Genomic DNA, 25,033 nt, shown 5'->3' on the forward strand with positions numbered 1-25,033 from the left:
ACAACCTGGAGAAGAAAGGGTTTATTTCTCTTGTACTTCCACGTCACGGTCCATCATCTACTGAAGGAAGCCACAAAAGGAAGTAAAGGCAGGAACCTGAAGGAATGCTGCTGGCCTGCTCCTTGTGGCCTGCTTTCTTATGTAGCAGAGGACCTTTTTCCTAAGGTTGGCACCACACACAGTAATCTGGGCCCTCCCACATCAAATAAGAAAGTGCCCCCACAAACTTGCCCAGAGGCCAGTTTGGTGGAGGCATTTTCTCAACTGAGCTTTCCTTTTCCCAGATAACTTGGAGCTTGTCAAGTTGACATAAAAATAGCCCAAAGATGCATACTTTCCAAAATCAATTTTCTTAGAATAAATTGTTTGTAGATGTTATATCCTTAGCACAAACAACTATTTGTAAGGTGCTACTAAAACAAAGAACAAAGCAACCCTGCCTATCCTCTCCCTGTGCCCTCCCCATCATGAGGTCCCCAGGTAAGGCCTTATCTAGTCATTTTTCTAACTGGTGGTTCTGCTGTAGACTTCAGTATCCACTGGCCACCTATTCAATGTCAAACTCTAAAGACCAGATTTCTTCCTTGGTTTCATTGACACTTGGGGTCTCAATAATTGTGCACTGGACAAAGGAGAATATTTTTTCTTGCGCTATGGAAGGCTTAACTCAGGAGGTGCCAGATTTGACAGTCAGTCACAGCAATCAGAAGTCCAGACACTGTCACATATCCCCAGGGGAAAAAACTGTCTTGCTGAAAACCACCATTTCAAAGCATCTGAGGTAGAGTCTAATTCGTAGGCATTTCTTTGGGTAAGACATATGCTGCTTTAAAGTCCCTCCCCCATAGACAGCATATACGGTTACATAATGATGCACACGTGTCCTTACAGAGAAGACATTTGAGGAAGAGCCCTCGTGATAGTCTTTTCCCCCCTTGCTCAGGAATCATTATGACTCCAGTAAATTGCTCACTAAATTTCATCTGTCGCCCTTGTTCCTGCTCAGATTCAGCTAAAGCCTGTTGAAATTGATTTTCGTGTCAGCTGTATGGCAGAGACTCAGTAAGGACCAGCCAGCTTCCCTTTCATTACTGTCTATTTTCCCCCCTCTGAATTACTTGAGATTTGGTGGGCCCTAATTATATTCCAGAGCTTTCCCGGCTGACATTTCCTTTGTTTTAATGAAAACTTCTGGAGGTTTGAGGACACTGCGGGAGAGGGTTGATTCAGCAGCCTCCTTGAGAGAGTCAGACAGGTCCCGATTTGTGCTCCTGAGAGTTGGGAACACTGTGGGCCTTTTGCTGTCTGACAGCTGCAAGTGCGCAGGCCTGCTACTGTTGCCGCTGACACCTGGGTGTGACTGGGACACACTGGGGGTGGACAGCTTCCTTCTGGAACTTTCTCTCTCTCTCTTTCTCTTTCTCTCTCTCTGACCAGTCCTTGATAAAGATAATGAGATAATGAACTGAAGCAATGGGCCTTGCTCAAGCCTCCCAGGCTCCTTCAGTTTGTTAACACCGGGAAGCAAAACCAGAAACGAAACCTTCTGTAGCAATCCTTGCCACACCCCGCTGCCTCAGATCTCATGGTTCTCCCTGCCCATGACAGGCCCTTCCCTTGCCAGCTCTCTGCTACCCACATAATGCCTCCCAGGTTAAGGACATGGTGCCTCACTGATTTCTTAGCCTAGAGTGACTGAAGCAAGACCCCCAGTTCACTAAGCCTAGAAACTTCACATTTATTAGCATGATTTAGGGCTCGCCTTTTGCAAGACGCTGTCCTGGAAGATTAAATGGACAAGGAGGAACTTCCCCTTTTAGGGTACTGAGGCGACCTGAGGATTGGACCCTCAGGCCCGAGGCACTGGGGCTTTCCGGACTCAGCAGAGAACGGGTAGTTTCTGTATGATTCACGTGTGCTCTTGTAAGCTGTGGAACACTAAGGGCTTTATACTTCGCTGTTGACAGAATGCTCAAGGGTAGTCCCTTTCTAGTATAGCATAGGGTCTCTTTATGTATTGTAGCTCTCCATAACTGCCACGCCCTTTCACTCTGAAAACAACTTCTCAGCCACTGGTTTCGTCAGGTGTCCACATTTCATTCAATACACAGCAGAAATCCAAATCAACCACTGATTTGGATTTTGATGAAGTCCACATAGGGGCTGAACTTTTAAGATTTGTGTTCTCTTTCATTTTTGAGATTATAATATGATGTATCATTTCTCTTTTCCCTTTTCTCTCTCCAGTCCCTCTCACATATCCCTCCTTGCTCTTCTTCAAACTCATGGCCACTTTTTTTTTATCTCATTAATTGTTGTTACACACACACACACACACACACACACACACACACACACATTCTTAAATATAACCTAGTCAGTCTGTATAACATTACGCGTTACGTGTATGTGCGTTTTCAGGGCTGACCACTTGATGCGATAACCAGTTGGTCCACCCTCAGCCTTCCTTAGCTGCCTGTGGTTCTTGTGCAGGGTTGAGGTTTCGTGTTTCTCCCATCCAATTTGGCGTGTCTCCTGTTGTCTTCTTGTACTTTTGAAAACTAACTGGTAGGCATTTTAATATATATTTTTATTTTTAAATAACAGGCCCTGCATACATTGCATAGCTTTTGTTTTCTGTGAGTTGCCACGAGGTCTTTCTTTTCCTTATGTGGTTGGAGAGGGTTTTAAAGTTCTTCTTGGACTGAAGTCCAGGACCCGAATGCCATTTCTGTCCCCCAGGTGCCATCTCGCTCAGAAAAGTTGATTGTGCAGGGTCAGGAGAGAGTGAGGAGGAGTCTATGGGGGGTGGGGGCAGAGTATTCTCTATCCTTATCTTTTGAACTCCACCTCAAAGGAGTTAGTTCTTCCAGAAGCTAGCATAGGATAATTATAGGTGGGCAGGGCCATTCTGTGGGTTGAATTAGCAGAGGCTTGATTCGTTGCTCATTTGGGGGCATGAAAGGAGATAACTGGGAATGTGTTCTTGGTCTCAGGCCAGGGCCCAGAGACTGGGTCTGCTGCCTTCCGAGTTCTCCTCACCCTCAGTGTGTCTGCTTTGTCACTGCTGTCACTTCAGCTGTGTGTGCCATTTCTGGGTACAGACATTCGGCTCCATGCCACACAGAATCTGCATACATTACCCATTGTCTGGGGAAAAAAAGAACAAACAAAAAAACAACAACAACAAAAAAAAAAAACCTGTGACTGAAGTGTGTTACTTGAAGCATCCATTTTGCTTTATTAACCGAGCCACTCTGGCAGCCACAAACACTGAGGCATCCTAGTTTCCAACAAACAGAAGGGAAGTATGCTCTTGTTCCCACTTGGTCTATAAGAAATCCTCAGCTCTCAGTGGGCCCAGCCCCGAGTAGTATTAAAAGCTTGGAGGAGCTGTGCAGGGGATTGGCAGTGTGTGATGCTGAGGTACAGGCAGTCTCGTGGGGACAGTGCTGGGCTAAAGGACCTTGTTAGGACTGTTCCACGGTTGTTGGGAGCCACGCCTCTCTTCTGCTAAGCAGAGCCTTTGAAGTTGCCAGTGAGCATCACGTGCCAATCAAGGCAACAGTGATTGTCTTTGACCTGGGGAAAACCTAGGAGTAGACAGTGTGCCAGGAATGTCCCTTGAGCATTTATGATTTAAGCATGTGCATACAGTGACTTGAGAGCCAGAATGGGCATCGTATTGCCTGGAACGGGAGTTATGGATGGTTGTGAGCCACCATGTGGGTGCTGGAAATTGACTATGGTCCTCTGTAAGGGCATCTAGTGCTCTTAACCACTGAGTCATCCCTCCAGCCCCCTTGAGGAATGTTTTTATCTAGGAGCAATCGTAATTCTTGAGGAGGCCCTGACAGCTTGAGGATAAATTGGCAGGTGTCATAACTCAGCCTTCACCTTAACTGGGCGTGGGAGAGGGAGCGCACCCCTGCCCTCATTGTGACAGTACAGAGGGAACGCTGAATAGAGACTCTGTTTCCCTCTGATCTGCATAGTCTTTCTGAGATCCTCTCCCCTCCGGAGAGTCTGAAAGAACTTCACTTCAATTCATTTTTACCTTCTCTGCCAGCAAGGCAATTATAATCATTGCCTGAAACCGCTCCCTCTCCTCCGGTCCCATATAGTTGGTGGCTAGACAGAAATACAGGGGGATCAAAGGAGACCGATGTGGAGTGTGAATGGTGCCAAGAATGGGAACACAGTCCTCATGGCTCGAATCTTCACCTGATGTGCTGTTTAGCAAATAATGGGTGAGGCCTTTCTCCATCACCCACTACAGAAGGAGTCTGTATCCGTTGCTTTAGCCTTCCTCATATCTCTAAGCTCCCTGTCCTTCCCTAGAATTCTAACACATCCATCCTGGTCCAAGCTGTCATCACCTTTCAGTTGTCTCCCGATGAAAGCATGACCCTGGATGGGGTACTCCCGTCAGCTGAGGGCAATTCTTCGAGAGATAGTGTGGGTGATGTATTTGACATACTTTCCAGTATGTGATGGAGCCTCTTAAGTCAGTCATTATCTGACATTCTGAATATCATATATTTCCATCAGGATAGGTGACGTTAGCAAAATTACACTTATGAAGTAACAATGAGATCATTTTATAATGTTCCAAACACAACACTGCATTGGGAAGGTTGAGAACCACTGCTCCCGATGGTATACTGTGGTGCCGGTGACTGGTGGGTGGACAGACAGATGCAATGATATATATGTATAGATTTAACCAGAACTGATCTGTAAGACAGCACCTGCCATTGCTAAGCGGTCTACACTCTTACCTTTTCTCTTTTTCCGTGGTTGGTATGGCCCCAGGGCCTTGTGTATACTGGGCAAACGTTCTACCACCAAGCAACACTTTTTCAGCCCTTCTATTTGTTTGATTTGATTTGTTTCCATTATTCTGGAAATGCATATTTGAAGAAAAGAAAAGAAAATCACAGCACTGGTTGGGATCGGCAGGGTTTAGCATAGAATGCTTTGGAAATACAAAGGCGCGGCACATTCATTTGCAACTAGGAAATTGAAGGAGCTTTCCTCAGTAGAGAGGAGATTGTCTCTAAGTTAATTCAAAAGAGAAGGAGCCACTCTTCTAGTGTGCAGCCTTCAACAGGAGGGTGAGGTGACGCTTAGATTGTCTTATCTGGCGTGTGTGCTCCATTGGAAACAATGTATTTCGGTGACCTAGAAATGAAAGGGCTCTCTTCCGGGCTAGCTGCAGGCAAACAGCTCCACAGCTGACTTGTTGTTCCTTAGAAAATACCCACACAGAGGTGAGGCTTCTGCAGCCCTTTCTGAGGAAACCATTGCATTTCTCCTGTATTCATTTTAGGGAGGAGAAAAAGAAAAGGCCTAAGCATGCTTGAATGAGTCACATTCTGCTTGGTGTTGAATTATTTCATAGAGAACAAGAGTCAGCATAGCTCTTTACAACAAACGGATGCAGAAAAAGGTAGAAAAGAAGAGTGAACTGTGACCCGCGGCTTCAGTACCTGTGGTCTTCCAAACCTGGGTTCCACAGTGTGCGTGCGTGTGTTTGTGTGTGTTTGTGTGTGTGTGTGTGTGTGTGTGTGTGTGTGCCTGTTCACACATGTGCACGCGTACATGTATAATACCGTGGTCAGTGCTTCATATTTCCCACCGTAACGCCTCATATTTTTTGACACAGGTCTTTCTCTGAACCTGGAGCTCATTGATCCAGTTTGTCTGGCTGGCTAACAGCCTCAGGCACTCCCACCCAGCTCACTGTGCAGGGTTAGAGACCTGAGCTGCTGAGCCCAGTTCTCTTTATGTGGGTGCTGCCCTCTGAACTCCAATCCGTGTGCTCAGAGTGCAGGTACCTTACCGGCTGTCTCCCTGGCCCCAGCTCTCCCAGCCCAAGCCCTTCTTCATCCTTTCCTGAGGACAAGCTTTTTCTATGCCAAAAGCCTTTAGCACTAGGCTTTTGGTCAGTGTTTTTCTTTCTAGGTTTTAGTCTGTTCACTAAATTTTGTTAGTGTTGAGTACCTCAGTAAGAAAGAAAAACAAAACAAAACAAAAAACCACTTTATTCTTTTATGTAGAAATGACTGAGTGGATGAAGTCTGACATCTCTATTTTTTTGTGAAGAATCTTGTTTAATTCTTTGTCTCCGTTTAGAAGATTGCTTTCATTTCATAGAAATTAAATTTTCAATTTTTTATTGGACTTGCAAGTTAGATTCAAATTTAAATGATGTCTGTATTTGTACTTTAATTACTCTTAAGAGGAGAAATAAGTTAAAGTTTAGTGGGAGTATAGAAATTTCATGTCAACATTTCCTTATGGTAGTAAGGTCCACTTTTGTTATCCTCACTCCAAATTTTTCAAAGTTACAAAAAAAAAATACCCTCTATGTGAAGCAGAGATAAAAAGATCAATGTTTACCTCATGTGAAATATGATTTTCTAAAACATCTTATCCAAGCATAATCATAGAACTTGGGCTGCAGAGGCAGGAGGATCATGAGTTCAGTGATATCTTTGGCTTATATTGAATTTGGGTCCAGCTGTCTGAGACTGTCTCAAAAAGAAAACCAGGGCTGGAGAGCCGGCTTCATGAATAAAGCCCTGCCACGCATGCACCAGGGCCAGAGCCTAAATCAACAGTCTGTGCTCATGCATCTGCAAATCCAGCGCTCCTGCATAAGGTGGCAAGTGCATACACAATAGTTAAGAGAAAGGAAAGCACAACAAAACTCATTTCCAAACTTGAGTGGTCAGGACTTGTGACCCAGGCGCTGGGTAGCAGAAGACAGATAGAGGATTACTATGTCCTGATACAAGGGTCCCATCAGCTGTGAGTCTGGGGCCTCATCCCTAAAAAGGTAGGGTTATTTGGGTACATATGAGGCTATTCATATTAATGTATTTTTTGTGTTCATGATGGAGCTTCTTTGAAAACTGCCTCGGTCCTAACCGGGCCTCGGGATTTTAATGATCTTAAAGTCAGTTGACTCTTGAGTATTCCCTGAAGGTCTGCCTTAATCTAGATGGTAACCAGCTTTGACATCCTCTGGTGATGTAAAAGGCAGCTCATGCTGCGCAGGGTCCTCCCTGATCCTTTCTGGTCCTTCCTGACCATCAAAGTTTGACAGCTCAGCAGCCTCCCTGCTCCAGTTGTGAGGATGCCTTTGCCTGGGCCTATGGCAAAGGCTGTTCGTTGTTCCATTGGCAGGATTTCTTTTCACCCTGCCATCTCAGGGTGGCATCAGGTGTGTGTCAGCGCCATCAAAAGCATTCTTTCAGCTTGAAAGTGAAATTTAAAGCGGAGTGCAGAGGTGTTACTTTACTTTCTACATTCAAGAGAACACTAAAAAAAAAAAAAAAAGTCCCACATACACATAAAATCATGTACCCTTAATTTTAAAAATAGTTATTTTTATTGATTTCAAACCAAGAAGTGGCCAGTGCTTCTATGTGAAGTTGAACAAGGGTGGATTCTCTCCTCTGTTCTCTGGCCTCAGGCCAGCATCACACTGTAGGCTAGCTATTCTCTGCTCCAGCTGCTACTCTTTAATTAGACATTGGAGTATCCTTGTCACAAATTTTTCACTCAAAGAAAATCCTGTGCTTCTAAAGCAGTTTAAAACCTCGTACATAATGTTTCAAATTCTGGGTTGGCAGAAGCACCCCCCACAGACCTCCACTGGAAGAAAGGGACTCAGAGTATGTGTCTAGATTTGGGTGATCAAAGTGCTGACCAGAGGAAGTTCCAATTAAGGTTTGATTTGAGGGGTGGTGCTACAAATAACCAGTGGGGAGAGAAAGGAAAAAGACAGGAAGGCAAATGCTGATCCTTTGCGCATCATGAAATGATGGGAACAAGGATGGATTCCTTGGTAGCATAAGCATGAGGACTGATTGACAAGGAGAGAAGTGATATTTCAATTAAATCTAGAAAAAGGGAGACAGATTGCAGGATCGAGAAGACAGAGGGCATCCTAGACCTAGAAGACAGACCATTCCAGAGACTAATAAAAATACAGTTCTCACCCTGCCCTCAGTCACACACGCGCGTGCGCGCACACACACACACACACACACACACACACACACACACACACACACACTAGAGAACTGCAAATAGATAAACCAAAGTCAAAGCCAGTGGGCCTCTGCCAAGCTGGTTTGCACACTGGAGCCCTTGGAGTGGGCAGCCAGCCACTTGCAAGGGCTGCCTTTGCCCAGCCCAAGGGGACCACCTCAGAGAATTGCAACATAGATTAGCTAGGTGATAGAGCATTGAACCCCTGTGTTGGGCTGCAGGTGTCCTTCTCTAAGTTCTTTGGAGAAAAAAACAACATTGTTCAAGATGTGGTTGGCAGCCTTTAAAGCAGGGTGTGGGTCTCTCCCTGAAGAAAGTACCACAGTGTCATGCTATCCCTCGGGCCTCCATGACGCTGACATCGACAGAGTGCTGTGGCCTCTATGCTTCCTGTGACCTTGCCTGCTTCAACTCAGACATTCCCAGCCGGTGTGCTAAGTCCCAGTAGCACTGTTCCCCTCCATCACCTTCAGATGCAGCTGGGCATGAAAGGAGTGGAAAGTGGTAAATCCTGTCCCTCCTTCCCCCTCACTAAATGCTGGCCACATGCATTTACCAATGCTCGGCTGACAGCAGTTCTAGACAGTTGATTTTGTTTAATGTTTTTCTTCGCTTGTGGGGATTGAACCTACGACCTTGTGCATGCTGGACTTACACTCTGCTGCTAAGCCACATTCCCAGCCCAAAATGCAAAGTATTTAAGGAAAGAAAGTGTCTTTAGTTCCTGTTTTCTGAGGTGTGCTGGCCCCCTCCTTCCAGGCCAGTCTCTACTGCTGTGGGAACCTGCCTTTCACAAAAGCTCTTGTCTAGTGCTTTTGAGAGAAAGGTTGCCATTTCATTTACAAGGTAACCCCTGTGAAAATAAGACAAAAAGATGACATAAGTGGAACTGCTAAAAAAATAAAATAAAAACTAAAACAAAACAAACAAAAAAACGAATTCTAAGTGGAAGTAGATCTTCAAAGCACCCTGTGAAGTTTTATGTGTCTCTCTGTGTTTTTGTCTGTCTGGTTGCTGGTATACTGTAACACTGATTTAGGCATTGCTTTTTATGGTTGGGATGGAAAACTAATATTGTTCATCACAACTAAACCTTTTGAAATTGTTTTATTTATTTTTTTCCTACAGGGTCGTCATGTCAAAACAGGCCAGCTTGCAGCCATTAAGGTTATGGATGTCACAGGGGTAAGACATTTTTTATCTCATTATCTATAAAGTTGTAACAAAGAAGTGTGTGACAGAAAAAAAAAATATTTGCCAGAAAAGTTATCTTCCTAAATATTCCAGATCCCTTTCCATTTGTGATTCATGTGAAAAAATAAGAATCTACAGCAGCCAACTGAGTGGGCCAGGAATAAATCACTCCAACTAAATCCAATACTACATGCTGCCTTCAGTTTTTAGAATGTGTGCCAATAATTTACATAAACATAACCATGGATATTTGCATATGAAGGCAGAGCAAGGATTCCAATGTATTAAAAGTATAACACTGAGATTACAAAGAAGAGATTAGTCTTAACTGTTTCCCTAAAGGGCTGTCTGACAGTGAACTAGAGGAGAGCTTGAATAGCTGTAAAATCCTCATACTACACTTAACATGAATATTTTCTTAAAAAAAGAAATGATCAAATAATCACATAGCCACAGATTCCTGTTTATTAGAGAGCAACTCTAAAGTAAACTTCTGCCTGGGTGATCAAATATTCTGTTAGACATTAAATACAATCTAACACTTTCAAACTTTTTGCTTGGTGTAATTTTAAATATTTTAATAACTTTTTAAGATTATAGAATGCAAACAGACTTTAAAGGATTCACAGGGCATCAAAAACATGTTAATAATTTTCTGTTGTCCTAGAAATTTTCCTAAGATGTCTGTTATCCGTAAAAGCTAAAAGACCAAAGTCTCCATTAGTCCAGAAGTGAAATATTGAATATAAGCAGTCATTCAGTGAATGACTCAAAGATATCCATAATCAAGAATCATATTTTTTTAAAGGATACACATTTTCTCTGCATCTTAGCGGTTAAGCCATTCCCTTTAGACACAGTCTGTCATCTTTGGTAAATATGTGTTGTAACGCTTTCCAAAATACCACCTCACTAATCTCCATAAATATTACATTGTATTGACGTATTTATTTTTCCTTACTTATTATTGAGCTAAATTTTTCTCTAAATTATCCTTGACAGCTCAATTAATAAAAAGAAAGTCCTGTTCCTGTCTATTTGTTACCAGTTGAATGACACTCTAAAATGTTTATTACTAGTTTCGTGGCTTTGTGTTTCTTTTTACTATCTTTGGCACATTGTTTTAATTTCAGGGACTGCAAACTGATTCAAATATTTTACCTCAGTTACTTGGTTAGGTCACCTGGCATTGACTAAGAAATGCATGTGGATTATTTAAATTAGAGTTATGCTCTGCCACTCACAACAGAGGGTTAGCGTGGTAAACGTGTCCTTTCTCCCTTGTGTTAAAGAGAATTACGATATATAATTACAATTACGATATATTAGTGATAGTTGTGAAGCTGATAACAACCTAGAGCCTCTGGAGAGACTAGCCTCTGAGCATGCCTGTGAGGGGTTATCTTGATTACAATAGTTGGCGTGAGAAGACCTGCACACTCTGGGCACCACCATTCCCCTGGCTGGGATCTTGGACTGTGTGTAAGTGGAGAAAGAGAAGTGAGCAGCAGCGTGAGTTCGACATTCTCTGTTTCCTGATTGTAGATGCAATGTGACCTGCTGCGTCAGTCTCCTCCCACTTTGGCTTTCCTGCCAGTATGGGCTGAACGCTTGAGCTGTGATCTCCATTAAACCCCTTCTCCCTCAGTTTGCTTTTATCAGAGAATTTGTCACAGCAACCAGGAAAGGAACTAAGACAGTGGTCTAGGAGTGTCCGACAGCGGTGTGGTAAAGTGGAGGATGGTTTTATCTTCCTGTTCTGTCAGTTTAACTCACAGCCTCACCACATACTAGTGTCACTTTGTAGTTTGGTGTGTCTATGGATTTTATTAACCACACACTAAACAACAAGGTGGAAGAAGAATCCAGACAAGTTCCTTCCAATGATTTTTTTTCTCTTTTTGAATGTCTAGCAGTATGTCTAGTTAAAAATACAGGTTCTGTGGAAAGGGGTCCATGAATCCCGAGCCTTGACTGAGAAACTGTGTGTGGTTGATGGCTTCTGGGGAAGGGAGAGTGTAACACCTTGTAGGCCGGCCCCACTTCAGAGGCTGGCTTCACATCTAGCAGTATGTGGACCCCACAAATTAAAAGGAAGACATAAAAGTCGGGGTTAGAGATGTGGGAGTGAATCAGGGAGGAGTTAAGGGAGAAATTGTCAAAATGTTGTATAACATTCTCAAAGAATTATTTAAATTTTTTTTAAAAGAAGAAGAAGGAAAAAAAAGGTTCTAAGGGGTCCAGAGGAGCAGGAGGAAAGATGTGTAGGCTGCAGGTGATCTAAATACACTGTATACTTGTGAGAAATCACCCACAAAGAAAGAAATACAGCTCCCATGAGTTGGAACTAAAGGAGTGGGAATTGGAATAGTGAATTAGCAGGATATCACACAAAAATCAAAATCTGGGATTGTGAGTCTTTATTTGGAAGCTCATAATGAAAAAGTAAGTCTTTTACAAAGCCTCAACTACAAAACAAATCCAAATCTGTTTGGCAGTTTTGCTGAAGTCATGGCATTCCCTTATCATTGGATTGAGTTATATTTCTGCATAATAAAATACACTTGGCAGCTTAGTGCCTAATGGTTGTGATAGATCCAGGATGGCCACACTGTGAATTAAGTTTGGTTGTGTGGCTCTGCAGAGTGACAGCTGAGTTCCAATGACATCATGGGTGGAATGCATACAGTTGTTTATTGTTGTGAAAATGGGACTTGGGGAATATGAATATCACTTATCTAGTTTCTGGTTTTCTCGGTGAGGTTTTAAATTGTTTTAAAACCACTCTTGGTAGTGCTGGACTACCTTGCTTGCAATAAAATATTAAATGGTTACATAGCCTGCCATTTGCATGTTCACATTAAGGAATATTAGTTAGCCTTTCTCAACTGGATTTCTGTTGGCAAGTAGGCCCTTTGAAAATGATTTGCCAGCTTTTCTCTCAATTTCCCCAAGGCTAGTAGATAGAAAACACCATTCTACATGTTCTGAAGTGCCAGCCCATTACATAAAACAGGCGCTTTATGGTATGAGTTCTGTTCTCTTGGAGAACCCATTTTCAGAAGAGCTGGATGCATTTCTGTGATTTAGTCACAGCATTGACTCTTATTTAACCATTGACCCTCGGCAAAGGCAGATGTGGCGTACTGCAGGAAACAGGTTTATTATTGCCGTGCTGGCTGAGGCAGGATCCAGTGGGCTTTGCCTCGTGTCCCTGCCTGTCACAGTGAGCAAGAGCTTTTCCTCTGTTAAACTCTGATGTTCTCTTTAGAGAGCAATCGGTTTCATTTTGTTGTGTTGTCTTTTATGTGTTATGGAATCCAGTGCGAACGCCTCTCAACAATTATTTTAATTGTGGTCATTATGGTTGTTCTGTCCAAAGCAGAGATGCGCTCTGAAAGGTCGTCTTTGTTGATTGTGTTCCGTGACCTACTGCAAAGTGACTATAGTTTATTGCAATGAAATTGATGAGGCCCTAAGCTTGAAATTAATTTTCAAATTCTTAGTTTTATCTTAGAATCCTTCCTTTTATAGAAAACAGTCACAAAGAAGACCAAACCCAGAGCCTCCATCCTTCCAGTTTTAGTACTGAGACACTTCAAAATTTGCCAAATTAGGCTTTAGAATTACTGCTCACAGTCCATCTTGGTCTTCAGAGTCCTTTTAAGTTACCCAAATCAGGAGAATTCTCTATTTTCATTCCTTGTAAAAATTCCTTTACCACTGCACCTGAAACTACAAATTTACGTACAAGAGCTGAGGACCTAGACCCTTTAAGTGATAATTCCTACGGTGTACTACTGGCATCAGCAAACCCTCAGTAGTTCTGTGGTGTCCACAAAACATGTGGCTGCCCAGTTCTACTGTAGAAACTTCTTGGATTCTCCCCTTGTTACGAGTTCCTTAAGAGCTGCACGAGGGCGGGAGTGATGGCTCGGCAGATAAGAAAATGTAGTGCTTTTTCGGAGGACTTGAATTCGTGACCAGTACTCACATATGGGCAGCTCCAGGGCAGCTCACATATGGGCAGTCTTGGAGCCTCATGGGCACCTGCGTTCACATGCACATATCCATGTGAAGACACGCATGCATATCATGCATATCTGCCATTAAAATGAACTCTTCAAAAAGAGAGAAAGAAGCTACGCTACTTAAGATAGGACTTTCTTTTGCCCACCAGGTGTGAGACTAAGGGTCTTTGATTACAGATGTTTTCCATTCTGAGCTAAGATTATTGGTGCAAAGTAATTTCTTTATGGTGACAGCCTGAACTACCATCTAGAATATAATGAAATAATAATTTCTAAGTTTTCGCCTTCATACTGTCTAGTCATGGTAGCATTATTAGAGGTACTCTGAGATGTATCACCATCTCCAATCACACTGAAGGAAGCTGAAAGGGGAATTTTATGACCTCGTGTCCATTTAAAAAAAAAAAAAAAACACTTACAAAACTCAGAAGGGTCCAGAAAGACACATGATGGCAGTCCTGGCTCTGGGCTCTACTTTCTGCTCTAATATTTTCATTAGCATGAGTCTCCATTTAAAAAAAAAAAAAAAAAAAAAAAAACAGTTCTGGAGTGAGTAAGTGTGGTCTCCCTTGGATCAAGGCTCTCAGTCTCTGGTTCTTTTCAGCTACATCTGGTTGGACAGCTGGCTTTGAAAGTATATAGGAAAAGTTCATTTTCAAAGGGGAATCTGAGAGCCAGTAGAGAAATAAGCCAGGAGGAGGCTGACTAGATTAAACAGAATTCCTTTCACATCCAAGTACCATAGTTCATATCATGTATCATGGCATGTCATGACATTATAGTAAATATGTTCCTACTTTCTTGGTCCTTCCTTAAATGTCCTTCTAGTTAGGTTTTTATATTCTAACCCCAAATGAAATAATATTGATAGCTAACACTCATGGAAAATTTCCCAAATTACTTTAAATGGTGTGTGTGCATATATATGTATGTCTGTGCACATATATGTGCATATATATATGTTTATATATATAGACACACACACACATATGCTTCCCTCAATAACTTACAAAACAAGTTATTTTCATTTGCCCCATTTTAGAGATGTGGAACCCAAACATATTAAGTACCTTGCTCCATGCATCATGGCCAGTAAAATGATGTGCAATTCAATACCATCCTTTCATTACACCCTCTTAGCCACCCTCACAGCTATAGATCTACAATGAATGTAGAAGAATATTTACTGTTTTGGAAGACGACAGTAGAGACACCCGACACCCTCCCCCCCCCTGTAGTCTCAGTAGAATGCTTTGCACATTGTCAAAGATCTCAATATATGTTTGCTAAAATGACAGAAAAAAAATCCATCATATATTGTTTGGTAAAGTCAAGGAGACAAACTCTTCCAAATACATTTGGTTCATACTCCCAAAGGGAGGCATTCTGTGCAGTGATTAGGAGTATAACACATACTAGTGATATATTAAGTACAATGGCCCAGAGCAAAGTAAAATGACTAACACTTACTTTGGGCCAAACACTACCAATCTTCATATGGCCCTACCAATCTTAATACACAAAACTCAAACAAGTCCCCCTAAGGGGAAATTGTTATTATTTTCATTTGATAAATGAGGAATTGAAACTGTGAAGTTTAAGTAAGTTGTGCAAAGTCAATAGACAGTAAATGGCAGAGGTGGAATTTGAATCTAGGACTCAGGGTATACCCCTATTTCCCATAGCCATCTTCTATAGGACAGGAGGTGGAGGGGCATTGCTAGTTAGTTGCATTCAGACTCAAGGGTTTCCTCTCTGAGGTGGGTATACAGATATCTCAAGCTTGGACTGAGGCTAAGATGATATGCAATGTGTGGTACATGATACATGTTACATCTTAAACATGATTTTAATTAGTCCTGGTGAAGACTGAATGAATGAGACAGCTAGGTAAGCATGAAGAATGTTTTATAATATGCACTGGAATTTTGTGCTTGTATAACATGTCATTGGTTAATATGTGTGACTCTCCTGCGCTCAGCCCTGGCCTACTCACCTAAGTTGCTGTGTTGCTAGTCTCAACCTCAGTAATACAGTTCTTCCCAACGTTAAGCAGCACAAGGATGAACCGAGATCCCCACTCATATGTGGAAGAATAAATTGCTGTACTTGTTGTCCAGACTGGGGGACAGATAGGGACACAACCTTCTGGAATCTTAACATTCCAACGCCCTCAAAACACTAACACTTAAACTTTAGTCAAAGGGCCAATTTGCTTTCAAGAAGAATGCAAAATATTGAGGGAAATTTCAAGAAAAAATATCTAGCTGGATAGGTAGAAAATGTCCCTTGATAAAGTGACAGTTATGTGATATACAAAGTAGGGGAAGGCTTTGGTTAGAAAAGAAAAGGAATTCAGAAAACCCCTTCTGAGTCTCCCCTGCAGTAGAGACTCCGGAGCCCCCGTTTTTAGGGTTCTTCGGGTAGATGTCTTTAACAGGCAGAATATTTCAATGAAATACAGGATGAGAACTTTTAAAAGTGAGAAGAGAAATGTCTCAGTCTCCTTATTCCCTCTCCCTTCGGAACTACTTCCTGTGGTGTGACCATGGACTCACCCTGCATGCACAAGCAGAACGCTTCTCTAAAACGGGAGTTGAGCCGCCACCTCCAAACATACACCGTCACCTGCCATTATCTGCTGCAGACATACACCCTTGGAAGCTCCTGTGAGTCAGGGTCTCTGCATCATTTCTTGCTTGCTGAGCGTATGGCTTGGATTGGCTGTGTGTGCACGTTCCTGTGGTAGAAAGATTGCTTACAACGGAGTGAGAGAGAGTGACAGAGAAAGTGAAGACACACAGTCAACCCCTGAAATCTAATAACTCCAAAACCACAACAAATTGGCCTGGTGATTTATATTGGTTGCTACCTTTTGTCTGTTGACCTCCCAACAGTTGATAAAAATTCCAGTTATTTCTCTTACCTCTCTAATGGTATTCACAAGTATGCAGATGAGAAAATCGGCATATAGAAATTTCAGGGCTTGGAATCCTTGACCAGGACAATCACAACTTGACTGTCAGTCAGATCTTCAGGAAAGTTCCTCAGTAGCGAATGCATGATCTTATATAGCTTCATGCCCCTCCTCTGTGCTCAAACTGTGGTTTCTTGATGCCAATGAGATCAGCTTCCACATACTTCCAGGAAAGCATTTGTTTGTGTATGTTTCTTGTACACTCTTTGGTTTTTGTTGTTGGATTTTTTTTAAATTCTGGTTTGTTTGCTTTTTGTTTGCCTATTTGTCTAGAGAGGGAGGGGAATGTGAGAGAGAGAGCATAGAGTTGGATGAGTGAGGAGGCAGGGAAAAATCTGGGAGGAGATGAGAGAGGGAAAATGATCAGAATATATTTATAAAAATATTTTTGATACAGTAATATAAAAACAACACTCAAACTACATATGAACTTTGAGTATGCTAAATAATGTCATTCTACATAGCCCCACTCATACACAGAATATTGTTATGTATGAAGACTACTGAGATTTCCAGGCAGACAACTTTAAAAATAACTTCGATCATTTGCAACTATTTAAGTAAATATCTCTTCTGTATTTAGTTATGAAACAAAACAAAAAGATAGTAAGACACTAAAGGCAATGTGACTTAAATTTCATAAGTTTGAATTTTACATTTTCTGTTGTCATTGGAGATATCTTTATATAATATATTCTGGTCATGGTTTCCCCTTACCCAACCCCTCCCAGATCCCCTCACCTCCACAACCCACACAACTTCAAGCCTTCTTTCTCACTCTTTAGAAAATAAACAAGGAAACAAAAAAATCAGACAAAACAGAATTTAATAAAAACAAAAAATTAACAAAGAGAAAGCACAATTAACACACACATAAAAACATAAAATCAGAAAATGTAATATAGAAGCAAAAGACCAGTAAGACAAAAAAAAAAGCCCAAAGTGATATGAAATAAGATGTCTACAAAAATATCAATGAACTTATTTGTTTTGGCCATCTCCTGCTGGGCCTGGTACCTAGCCTTAAGTTCAGTTAATATGCTCAGGGAGACTCCACTGCAGAAAACTAACTTTTCCTTTGCAAGAGGATGTCGATTGAAGATAGCTTCTCAGTTAGGGGTGGGAGCTCTACTTTCCCCTCAGCACTGGGACCCTGTCTGGCTTCAACCGGTGCAGGCCCTGTGCATGCTGCCACAGTTCCCTGAGTTCAGATGTGCCTCAGTCCTGTGTCCGCAAGGGGAGCTTTGAGGGGTGGGATTTGATGGAAACATTTTATTTAGTGCTGAACATTCCCAGAGCTTGTGCTCTTGCTCTCTCTTTCTCTGTCTCTGTGTGTCTTTTCTGTCTCTTTGTCTCTCTCTCACTGTGTGTGCACGGGCACCTGTGTGTGTGTGTGTGTGTGTGTGTGTGTGTGTGTGTGTGTGTGTGTGTAATATCTGACTGGGGATCTTTGTATTTGTTTCCATCTGTTTCATGATAAAGCTTCTCTGATGATGGCCGAATAGGGCACTCATCTATGAGTACAGCAGACTAGCATTAGGATTCATTTTACCGTTACCTTTTTTTAAATTTTTAGACCAGTAGTATTTGGTTTTATCCTAGGTGTCTGACCGATCTAGTCTCTGTTTTATGGTTACCCCAAGCAGTGTAGGGTGTGGGTTCCATCTCATGAAGTAGGCCTTAAGTCAAATCAGACCTTGGCTGGCTACTCCCACAGGCTTTGTGTCAGCATATTTCACAGGCAGGACAGATTGTAGGTCAAAGGTTTTGTGTCTGGGTTGGTGCTTGTGTTTCTCTTTCTGCTGCCCGCAGAGTACCTTCTTGCACTGAAGACACTAGAATGTAGGGGTGAGGCTGTCTGTAGGCACCAGCCTGACCTTCATGTTCAGTGAGTTGTATGGGTGTTGTCTTCAGCAGGTGGGCCTTGCTTTCAGCTCATGCAGAGCACCCTGTTCTTTTGGCCACAGCCTGGATTGTTTGAGGATTTATGCATCCGTGTGACTTTTACTTCCCCATAGACTTGGTACAGTTTTATTTCTGTTCCATGGATTGAAAGTTAGACCCTGGGCAAATCCTTTGTTTTAGAGTACAAGAATGTTGAACATTTTATTGACTCGGTTTTAAAATCCCATTAGACAGGTACTTAAGCAGTGTGCCTCTGTATTATGAGTACCCAGTATTAAAATCCCTCCATTCGTTCTTGAGACCTAAGAAAAGAGTTGTGTGTGCCAGAAAGCTCCTTTAACTGGAGGAACAAAATCAGCTCTCTCTACTCAACTGCAATGTGTTTCTAAACTCCTCCTATCTAGTGTTTTGGTTTAGTCAGTACCGGTAATTGCACATCTGTCCCTGAGCTTTCCCTATAAAATTAAGGTGACTGGCTTTGGAGCCCTGACAAATCTCAAAGTGAAACTGAGCCCTAATGTTTACCGCGAGTATGCTGGGGACCTTACTTACCTCTCTGTGTCTCACTTACTCATCCGTAAGATCAAATCCTTAGAAACAGCTCCCTCAGAGAGCTTCGTGGGGTCATTGAGAACACTGCGTTAGAGCCAGTATAATGACTCAGAAAGCAAAAGCTCAAAATTTTAATCCCTGGAACCCAGACAAGGAGAGAATCTCTCCACAAAGTTGACCTCTAACCTCCACATGTGCACACTGACAGAAGCATGCTCATCTCATGCATCTCTGTCTCACACACACACACACACACACTCACATACCACCATCACCATCACCAATAATAAAAAATAATAATCTGTCATATATATGCTTTGAATACTAAGACAGTGCAGGCCCTGCTCCTGGCACACGGGGGGCATTACATAAAGCAGGTTTGGGCTACATTTTTGGACCACCATCTCCTGAAAGCTGTTGGAGATGTTAGCCTCGGGTTCTGCCAAAAGCACATTTCTTAATGTCTCATTGGCCACACTAGTTACCTACCGGGTTCAGCTTCAAGGAGAAGAGCAATGAGTTCCTGATGGGCAGCAGCCAAATGGAATGGCCATTTCTTTACTGTTTACCCCAATTACTGAACATTAAGTACACCCCTGTGATTATAAGGGCCCAACGGTCTCCATAGTGATAGGAAAGCTATGCTCAAGCAAACACTTCATTTCTGAAGCGGCTTAAACTGGATTTCCTATGCACATGCATAGCTGAAATTAACGGATTCTGGGAGAGTTGAAATGCCAGGCCTGAAGTTAACACAATGAACCATACCAGATTTTGAAGTCTTCCGGCACAAGTGATAGATCTTTGTAAAGTAACGGACTTATTAGATCACCGTCTTCTTAGAGTTGAGACAATTTGGTGCCATTATTCTATTTTCAGTGTGATCTGATGGTCATTAGTTTTACAATGAGCTTGTTCCCCTTGCTTATCTAAGAATAGTTCATTTACAAAACAGAGAGTGCCCCACTCATTGAAGCCATTGACTCTGAGGCTGGGGAGACAGTTCAGTCAGTGAGGCATTTATGTTGCAATCATGCGGACCTGAGTTCAGTCCCTAGAACCCATGTGGTAGCATGTGTGTATAATCTCTGCTCTGGAAGGCAGAGGTAGGCTGATCCTTTGGGTTTGCTGAATATGCAGCTTAGCCTTTTTGCCACACTCCAGGCCAGTGAGAGACCATGTATCAAAAATAAAAGGTATGGATGGAGTCTGTGGAATGACACCTACGGTTGTCCTCTGCACATGCGTACAAATATGCACTGACACAAACAAAACAAACAATGGCAGCAACAGATAACCCAGTTGCATTTAGTTTTAGCCTCATTGTCTTTCCTCATCTTCAAGAGCTGTTTATGGCTCCTTGCTCTCACTGGGATGTACTGTGAGGCTCAAGTGCTGGTGGAAGTGTGGGATGGGCTCCTGTTGTCAGCTGTAGGCCAGAAGGCTTGATAAATGCCAGGCTCATTTACAAGGCCATAGAAGGTTGGGTTGGAACCACACAGCCATGTCCCAGAGGCCCATAATTGTGTTTGAAAACAATGCAATTTAAACTTAAAATTCAAGTGACTAACCCTTCTGCTGGGTGAGTCTTGCTGTCTGTTGACTTGGTTGTCATTGTTGGGGAGACTAGCCTCCATGTTTGACTCTGCAACCTTCATATGCCTTATTTGGTTAGCACAAAAATTCAACTTGTCATGTCTGCATTTCATTGTTGTTGTGAAAACCCAGGTTCCAAAACAGTAAGTTACTCTTCTGAGATCTTGCAGCTTAAAAAGTGTGGGCTCCAAACTTAATATGTACCCTAACTGCTCATATCAGTGCTCTGAACACAAACTCAATATTTATCCTGTTTCATGACCATAATTGGCTCAGTTTACCTTTACAGAGTGGTGCAGACCTCATTCTGACTTCCATTCTATTTATTCAAGATTTAGCCACGTACTGAATGCCACTGTGGTGTAACTCTTCTTAATGACATGGTAAGCCATTTTCAGGCATGTCTGTCACCCGTGTTCCTGTTGAGGACCCAGGAGGCAGGCAGCAAATACTTGTAGTACCTGCCTGACTTTCAAGTGGAGCTAGAAAGTGATCTATATCTCTCATCACCTGTATAATGCCCCTTTTAATGGAAGCAGCCACCAGTACCCTCAGGACGGTTCTTCCTCTTCCTAATGAAAGTGTCTCTAAGTAATGACACTCACATCCTACGCAGAGAACCAAAGGAGCGGGTGTCTGAAGCAGAAGAGCGTTAAATCTATGGAACAGACACTCATTTATCAGTACAATTACAGCGCAGTTTCACACACACACACATACAGACCTCATATGTGTGAAGAATCATAATGGGAGATAGCAGGACTTAAAGGTAGGGACTGGACATTGCCTGAGAGAATCAAGGAAGACAGCCATTCTTGGAGAGTATAAATAAATTTTCATTGGTATTTCATGTAAAAGTTATGTCAAGGGAAAAAGACAGCACACATGGGAGGTTCTGGAAGGAGCCTGTAATGTCACACATGTAGGCTGTGCAGATAGAAAGGTAAAGGTGCAGAGACATGGCATGGTTTCTTGAGCCACGATAGCATAACATCTTGTACTTGAAGATAATCCTTGCATACCACTCTATCTCAGTCATTTTCTGGAACAGAAAACATTGTTTTGCAGCTCAACTGAAGTGTACCCACATAAGGTCAGACAGCCCAACTGATGTGCACACATAAGGTCAGACAGTCCAACTGGAGTGCACACACATAAGGTCAAGTCTGACTGATGTGCACACGTAAGGTCAGACAGTCCCTGGAGAGCACACATAAGGTCAGCCTGTGGCGAGCACACAGCTGCCCTCCAGGATCAAGTCTGTAGACTCTGACTGGAGACTGAATGAAAGTTGCGTGTCAGGAAACTTCCTCTGCGGAGTCTTTTTATGTCCGTACGGTGTCCCCCCTTTCCTTTCATGTTGAGCTTCCTGAAGGTGCTGAGGACTCCTGCTTTGTGAACCCCTTCAGATCTAGAGAACTTGCCTCGCTCCCTCTCCTGTCTGACTTTCATTGGCTTCAGTCAAGGCACTTCAGTAAAAGGGCACTTCAAAGAAACTGAGCCTAACAAAATGTAAATCTGAGACCATGTGTTTTCCCCAGTCTCTTTCCTCAGCTTTCCCCAGGTGGGTGTGATCACTGATGAGCAGCGGAGGAAAATGCTTCCCTGATAGCCTTTAGGTGAAGAGATGGACTTTCTTGTGGCCCTGCAGGCAATGAGATGCTTTTGACAAAAAAAAAGACCCCTTTGTGCTACCAATGTGTTAGGTCGTATACATTTTCATTTTAACCAAACAGCATAATGATCCTCTTTAATCAACTCAAGAAGAGACCAATAATTCATCATTGCTTTGATAGTCCTGAAGAACTGAATTCTCCCAGTAACTGAATTTCCATGCTCACTATTTGCTTGTTCTAATACAGGATGAAGAGGAAGAAATCAAACAGGAAATTAACATGTTGAAGAAATATTCTCATCACAGGAACATTGCTACATACTACGGTGCTTTCATCAAAAAGAACCCTCCAGGCATGGATGACCAACTCTGGGTATGTAGCACTAGCAAATATGAGTCTCTTCCTCACCTGGGCAAGACCTGATGGAGTGACTTTACCTTCGAAACACTTAGGCCAGTGACTTTCGTAATGTATTTTCAGGATTTTCTTCCATCCTCTTGAACGTGTATTTTGCCTTATCTTAAATCTTTCTTCGTTTTTATTCCTTTGGTGGGCACGTGTTCCTGGATGCACACATGTGTGTGCAGATATGTTGAGGTCAGGCAGCAACATCAAGTAACTTCCCCTGGTAGTGTCGCACCTTATTATTTGTCTTTTTAGACGAGGTGTCTCGCTATAGCTGAATCCCACTAGGTTAGCTATACTGGCTGGCCTGTCTGCTCACTAACCCACAGCTGGGGTTACAGACAAAAGCCTTACATGCCCAATTTTTATTCTATAATACTGGGATCTGGGCCTGGGTCCTCACGTTTATGTAACAAGCACTCTACCTGCTGAGCCATTTTCCCAGTACCCTTTCTCATCCACATTAGTATGGACCATTGCCCAAATCTTCTTGCTAATTCCTACTTCCTCCTCACTGACTGACAATCTTTTATTGTGTTTTATTATATTTTATGCACCATACCATTTACTATCTATGAGTTATATGATTTACTCCCATTCATTGGTGCAGGCATCGTTGGTCTCATATCTTACATGATGAAACTAAGACTTTCAGAGAGGATAATCAATTGTCCCAGGGTCTTTGTGGTGGAAGCAAAGTAAGTTCTACCTTAACTCTGAGTGATTGTGTATTGCAGTGTTCAGATGACTGAAATAGCAGCTCCACGTCTGTGGGTAACTTACCTAACATGACATCCGATGCCATTGTAGGATCTCAGCAAAGGTGCTTTGCTCTTCCTGAGCACCCTGCCCAGTAGCTTTGTGCCCCTGTCCTTTGAGAGAGCACTCTGATTGCCCGTGCCACCAATGGCAATTGACAGCCACCGCCTCACTGTCTCTGTGCTCAGTGAAGAGTGTCATTTCTCATCGTTGTAATTTCCAAAACCAAAACTTTTCATTTCATTTGTCCTTCCGTGAGTACAGTGCCATCTTGGTTCGATGACGTTAAAAGGGTTTGGCCTCTCTTGCCAATTTTATGAATCAGCCTCAAGTGTAGCCATTCAGTGGAAGGCGGATCACTTGATCTACTTCTCTTTATCTCTTCAGTCTTCACTCCTCTCACGTGATGCTGTTGGACTGATGACTGTGAGAATTAATGCCTTGCTTATCTCCCGGGCCCTAGTTATGTGTCTAACGTACAGCACTTCCTTCGTGGGTGACTACTAAATGCCAAGGATTGTGATATGCTGTGTGGCTTCAGTGATGAGCATTGCATAGGAATTTCTCTAGGCTCAGTCTTGGATAAAAGCTACTCCACTGATGCGTATGACATTTGAAACTTAAGCAAGATGGGGAAAAAAAACCATACAGTGTACTCAAGTGCTGTCCAAAGAAGATGTGATGATGTCAGCTCAAACACTAACAGGATTTCATTTCAAGTGATACTGAATATTCAGCCTTCAAAGGTGAAATGATCTTCTGGGAAAATTTCCCTGTAGGATGCATTTCCAAATTTAACATAAAGGTATCCTATGGAACAAAAATGGCAGTGATTTGGTCTATATTGTGGTTTCTGAAAAAAAGTTCTATTTAATTTTATTTATATATTTATTTATTACAATTTATTCACTTTGTATTCCCACTGTCCCTTGTCTCCCTTGTCTCTTCCCAGTCCCACCCACCCTCCATCTTCTCCCCCTATGCTTTTTCCCTAGTCCCCTAATAGAGGAGGACCTCCTCCCCTTCTATCTGACCCTAGCTTATCAGGTCTCATCAAGGCTGGTTGTATCATCTTCCTCTGTGGCCTAGCAAGGCTGCAGCCTCCAAGGGGAGTTGATCAAAGAGCCAGCCACTGTGTTCATGTCAGAGATAGCCCCTGTAACCCTTACTTGGAAACTGAGCAGGCAATGGGCTTCCTTTGAACAGGGGGTCTAGGTCCTCTCCATGCATGGTCCTTGGTTGGAGTATAGGTCTCCATAGATCCCCCTGGGCCCAGGTATTTTGGTTCTGTTGTTCTTGTGGAGTTCCTGTCCTCTCCAGGTCTTTCTATCTTCGTCTTCTTCCCTAAAGATTCCTGCCCTCTGCCCAAAGTTTGGCTATGAGTCTCAGTATCCCCTTCGATACCCTGATGGGTAGAGTTTTTCAGGGTCCACTGAGGAAGGCCATTGTCCTGTTCCTTGTCTTCTCCTACTTCTGATGTCTATCCTGTTTGCCTTTCTGAATGAAGATGCCTATAATCCCAGCACTCAGGTAGGCAAAGGCAAACAGACCTCTGGAAATTCCAGACCAGCCTGGTCTACAAAAACGAGTCCAGGACAGCCAAGGCTGTCCTCGAAAAACAAACAAAATATTATTACAAAAAGTAAAAGAGATGTAAGTCACTAATTTAGGAAAAATAGTTGTTTTGACTGTTACGAGCAGAGTATAATAGCCTTCATCTAGAAAGGGTTTGTATAAATCAATTGGAGACAAATAGGAAGGTCAAGGTAGCAGCTACAACCTTTAGGATCAGTTACCAATAAAGTGTATTTTAAAAATGTTACTCTTGCTAGTAATAAAATCTTAGAAACACCAACAAGAGTTCAGTACAACTTCCTAATTACATGATGAGAAAATAGTTTTCAGTGCTTGCCCACTTGTGTTATACCTAATTC

General features: G+C 42.5%; 1 protein-coding gene across 7 annotated transcripts in view; it reads left to right on the forward strand.

The window, feature by feature from the left end:
• The window catches only part of Tnik (TRAF2 and NCK interacting kinase), a 427,262-nt gene that overhangs the window by 236,931 nt on the left and 165,298 nt on the right, over positions 1–25,033 (forward strand). For all 7 annotated transcript variants that reach the window (XM_060378161.1, XM_060378162.1, XM_060378163.1 and 4 more), the window contains exons 3-4: positions 9,193–9,249; positions 22,182–22,307. In XM_060378161.1, coding sequence (XP_060234144.1) covers positions 9,193–9,249; positions 22,182–22,307 — 183 coding nt within the window. The remainder of the gene's footprint in view (positions 1–9,192; positions 9,250–22,181; positions 22,308–25,033) is intronic.

The sequence above is a fragment of the Meriones unguiculatus genome, chromosome 2, assembly GCF_030254825.1.
Source record: "Meriones unguiculatus strain TT.TT164.6M chromosome 2, Bangor_MerUng_6.1, whole genome shotgun sequence".
NCBI classification, from domain to species: domain Eukaryota; kingdom Metazoa; phylum Chordata; class Mammalia; order Rodentia; family Muridae; genus Meriones; species Meriones unguiculatus.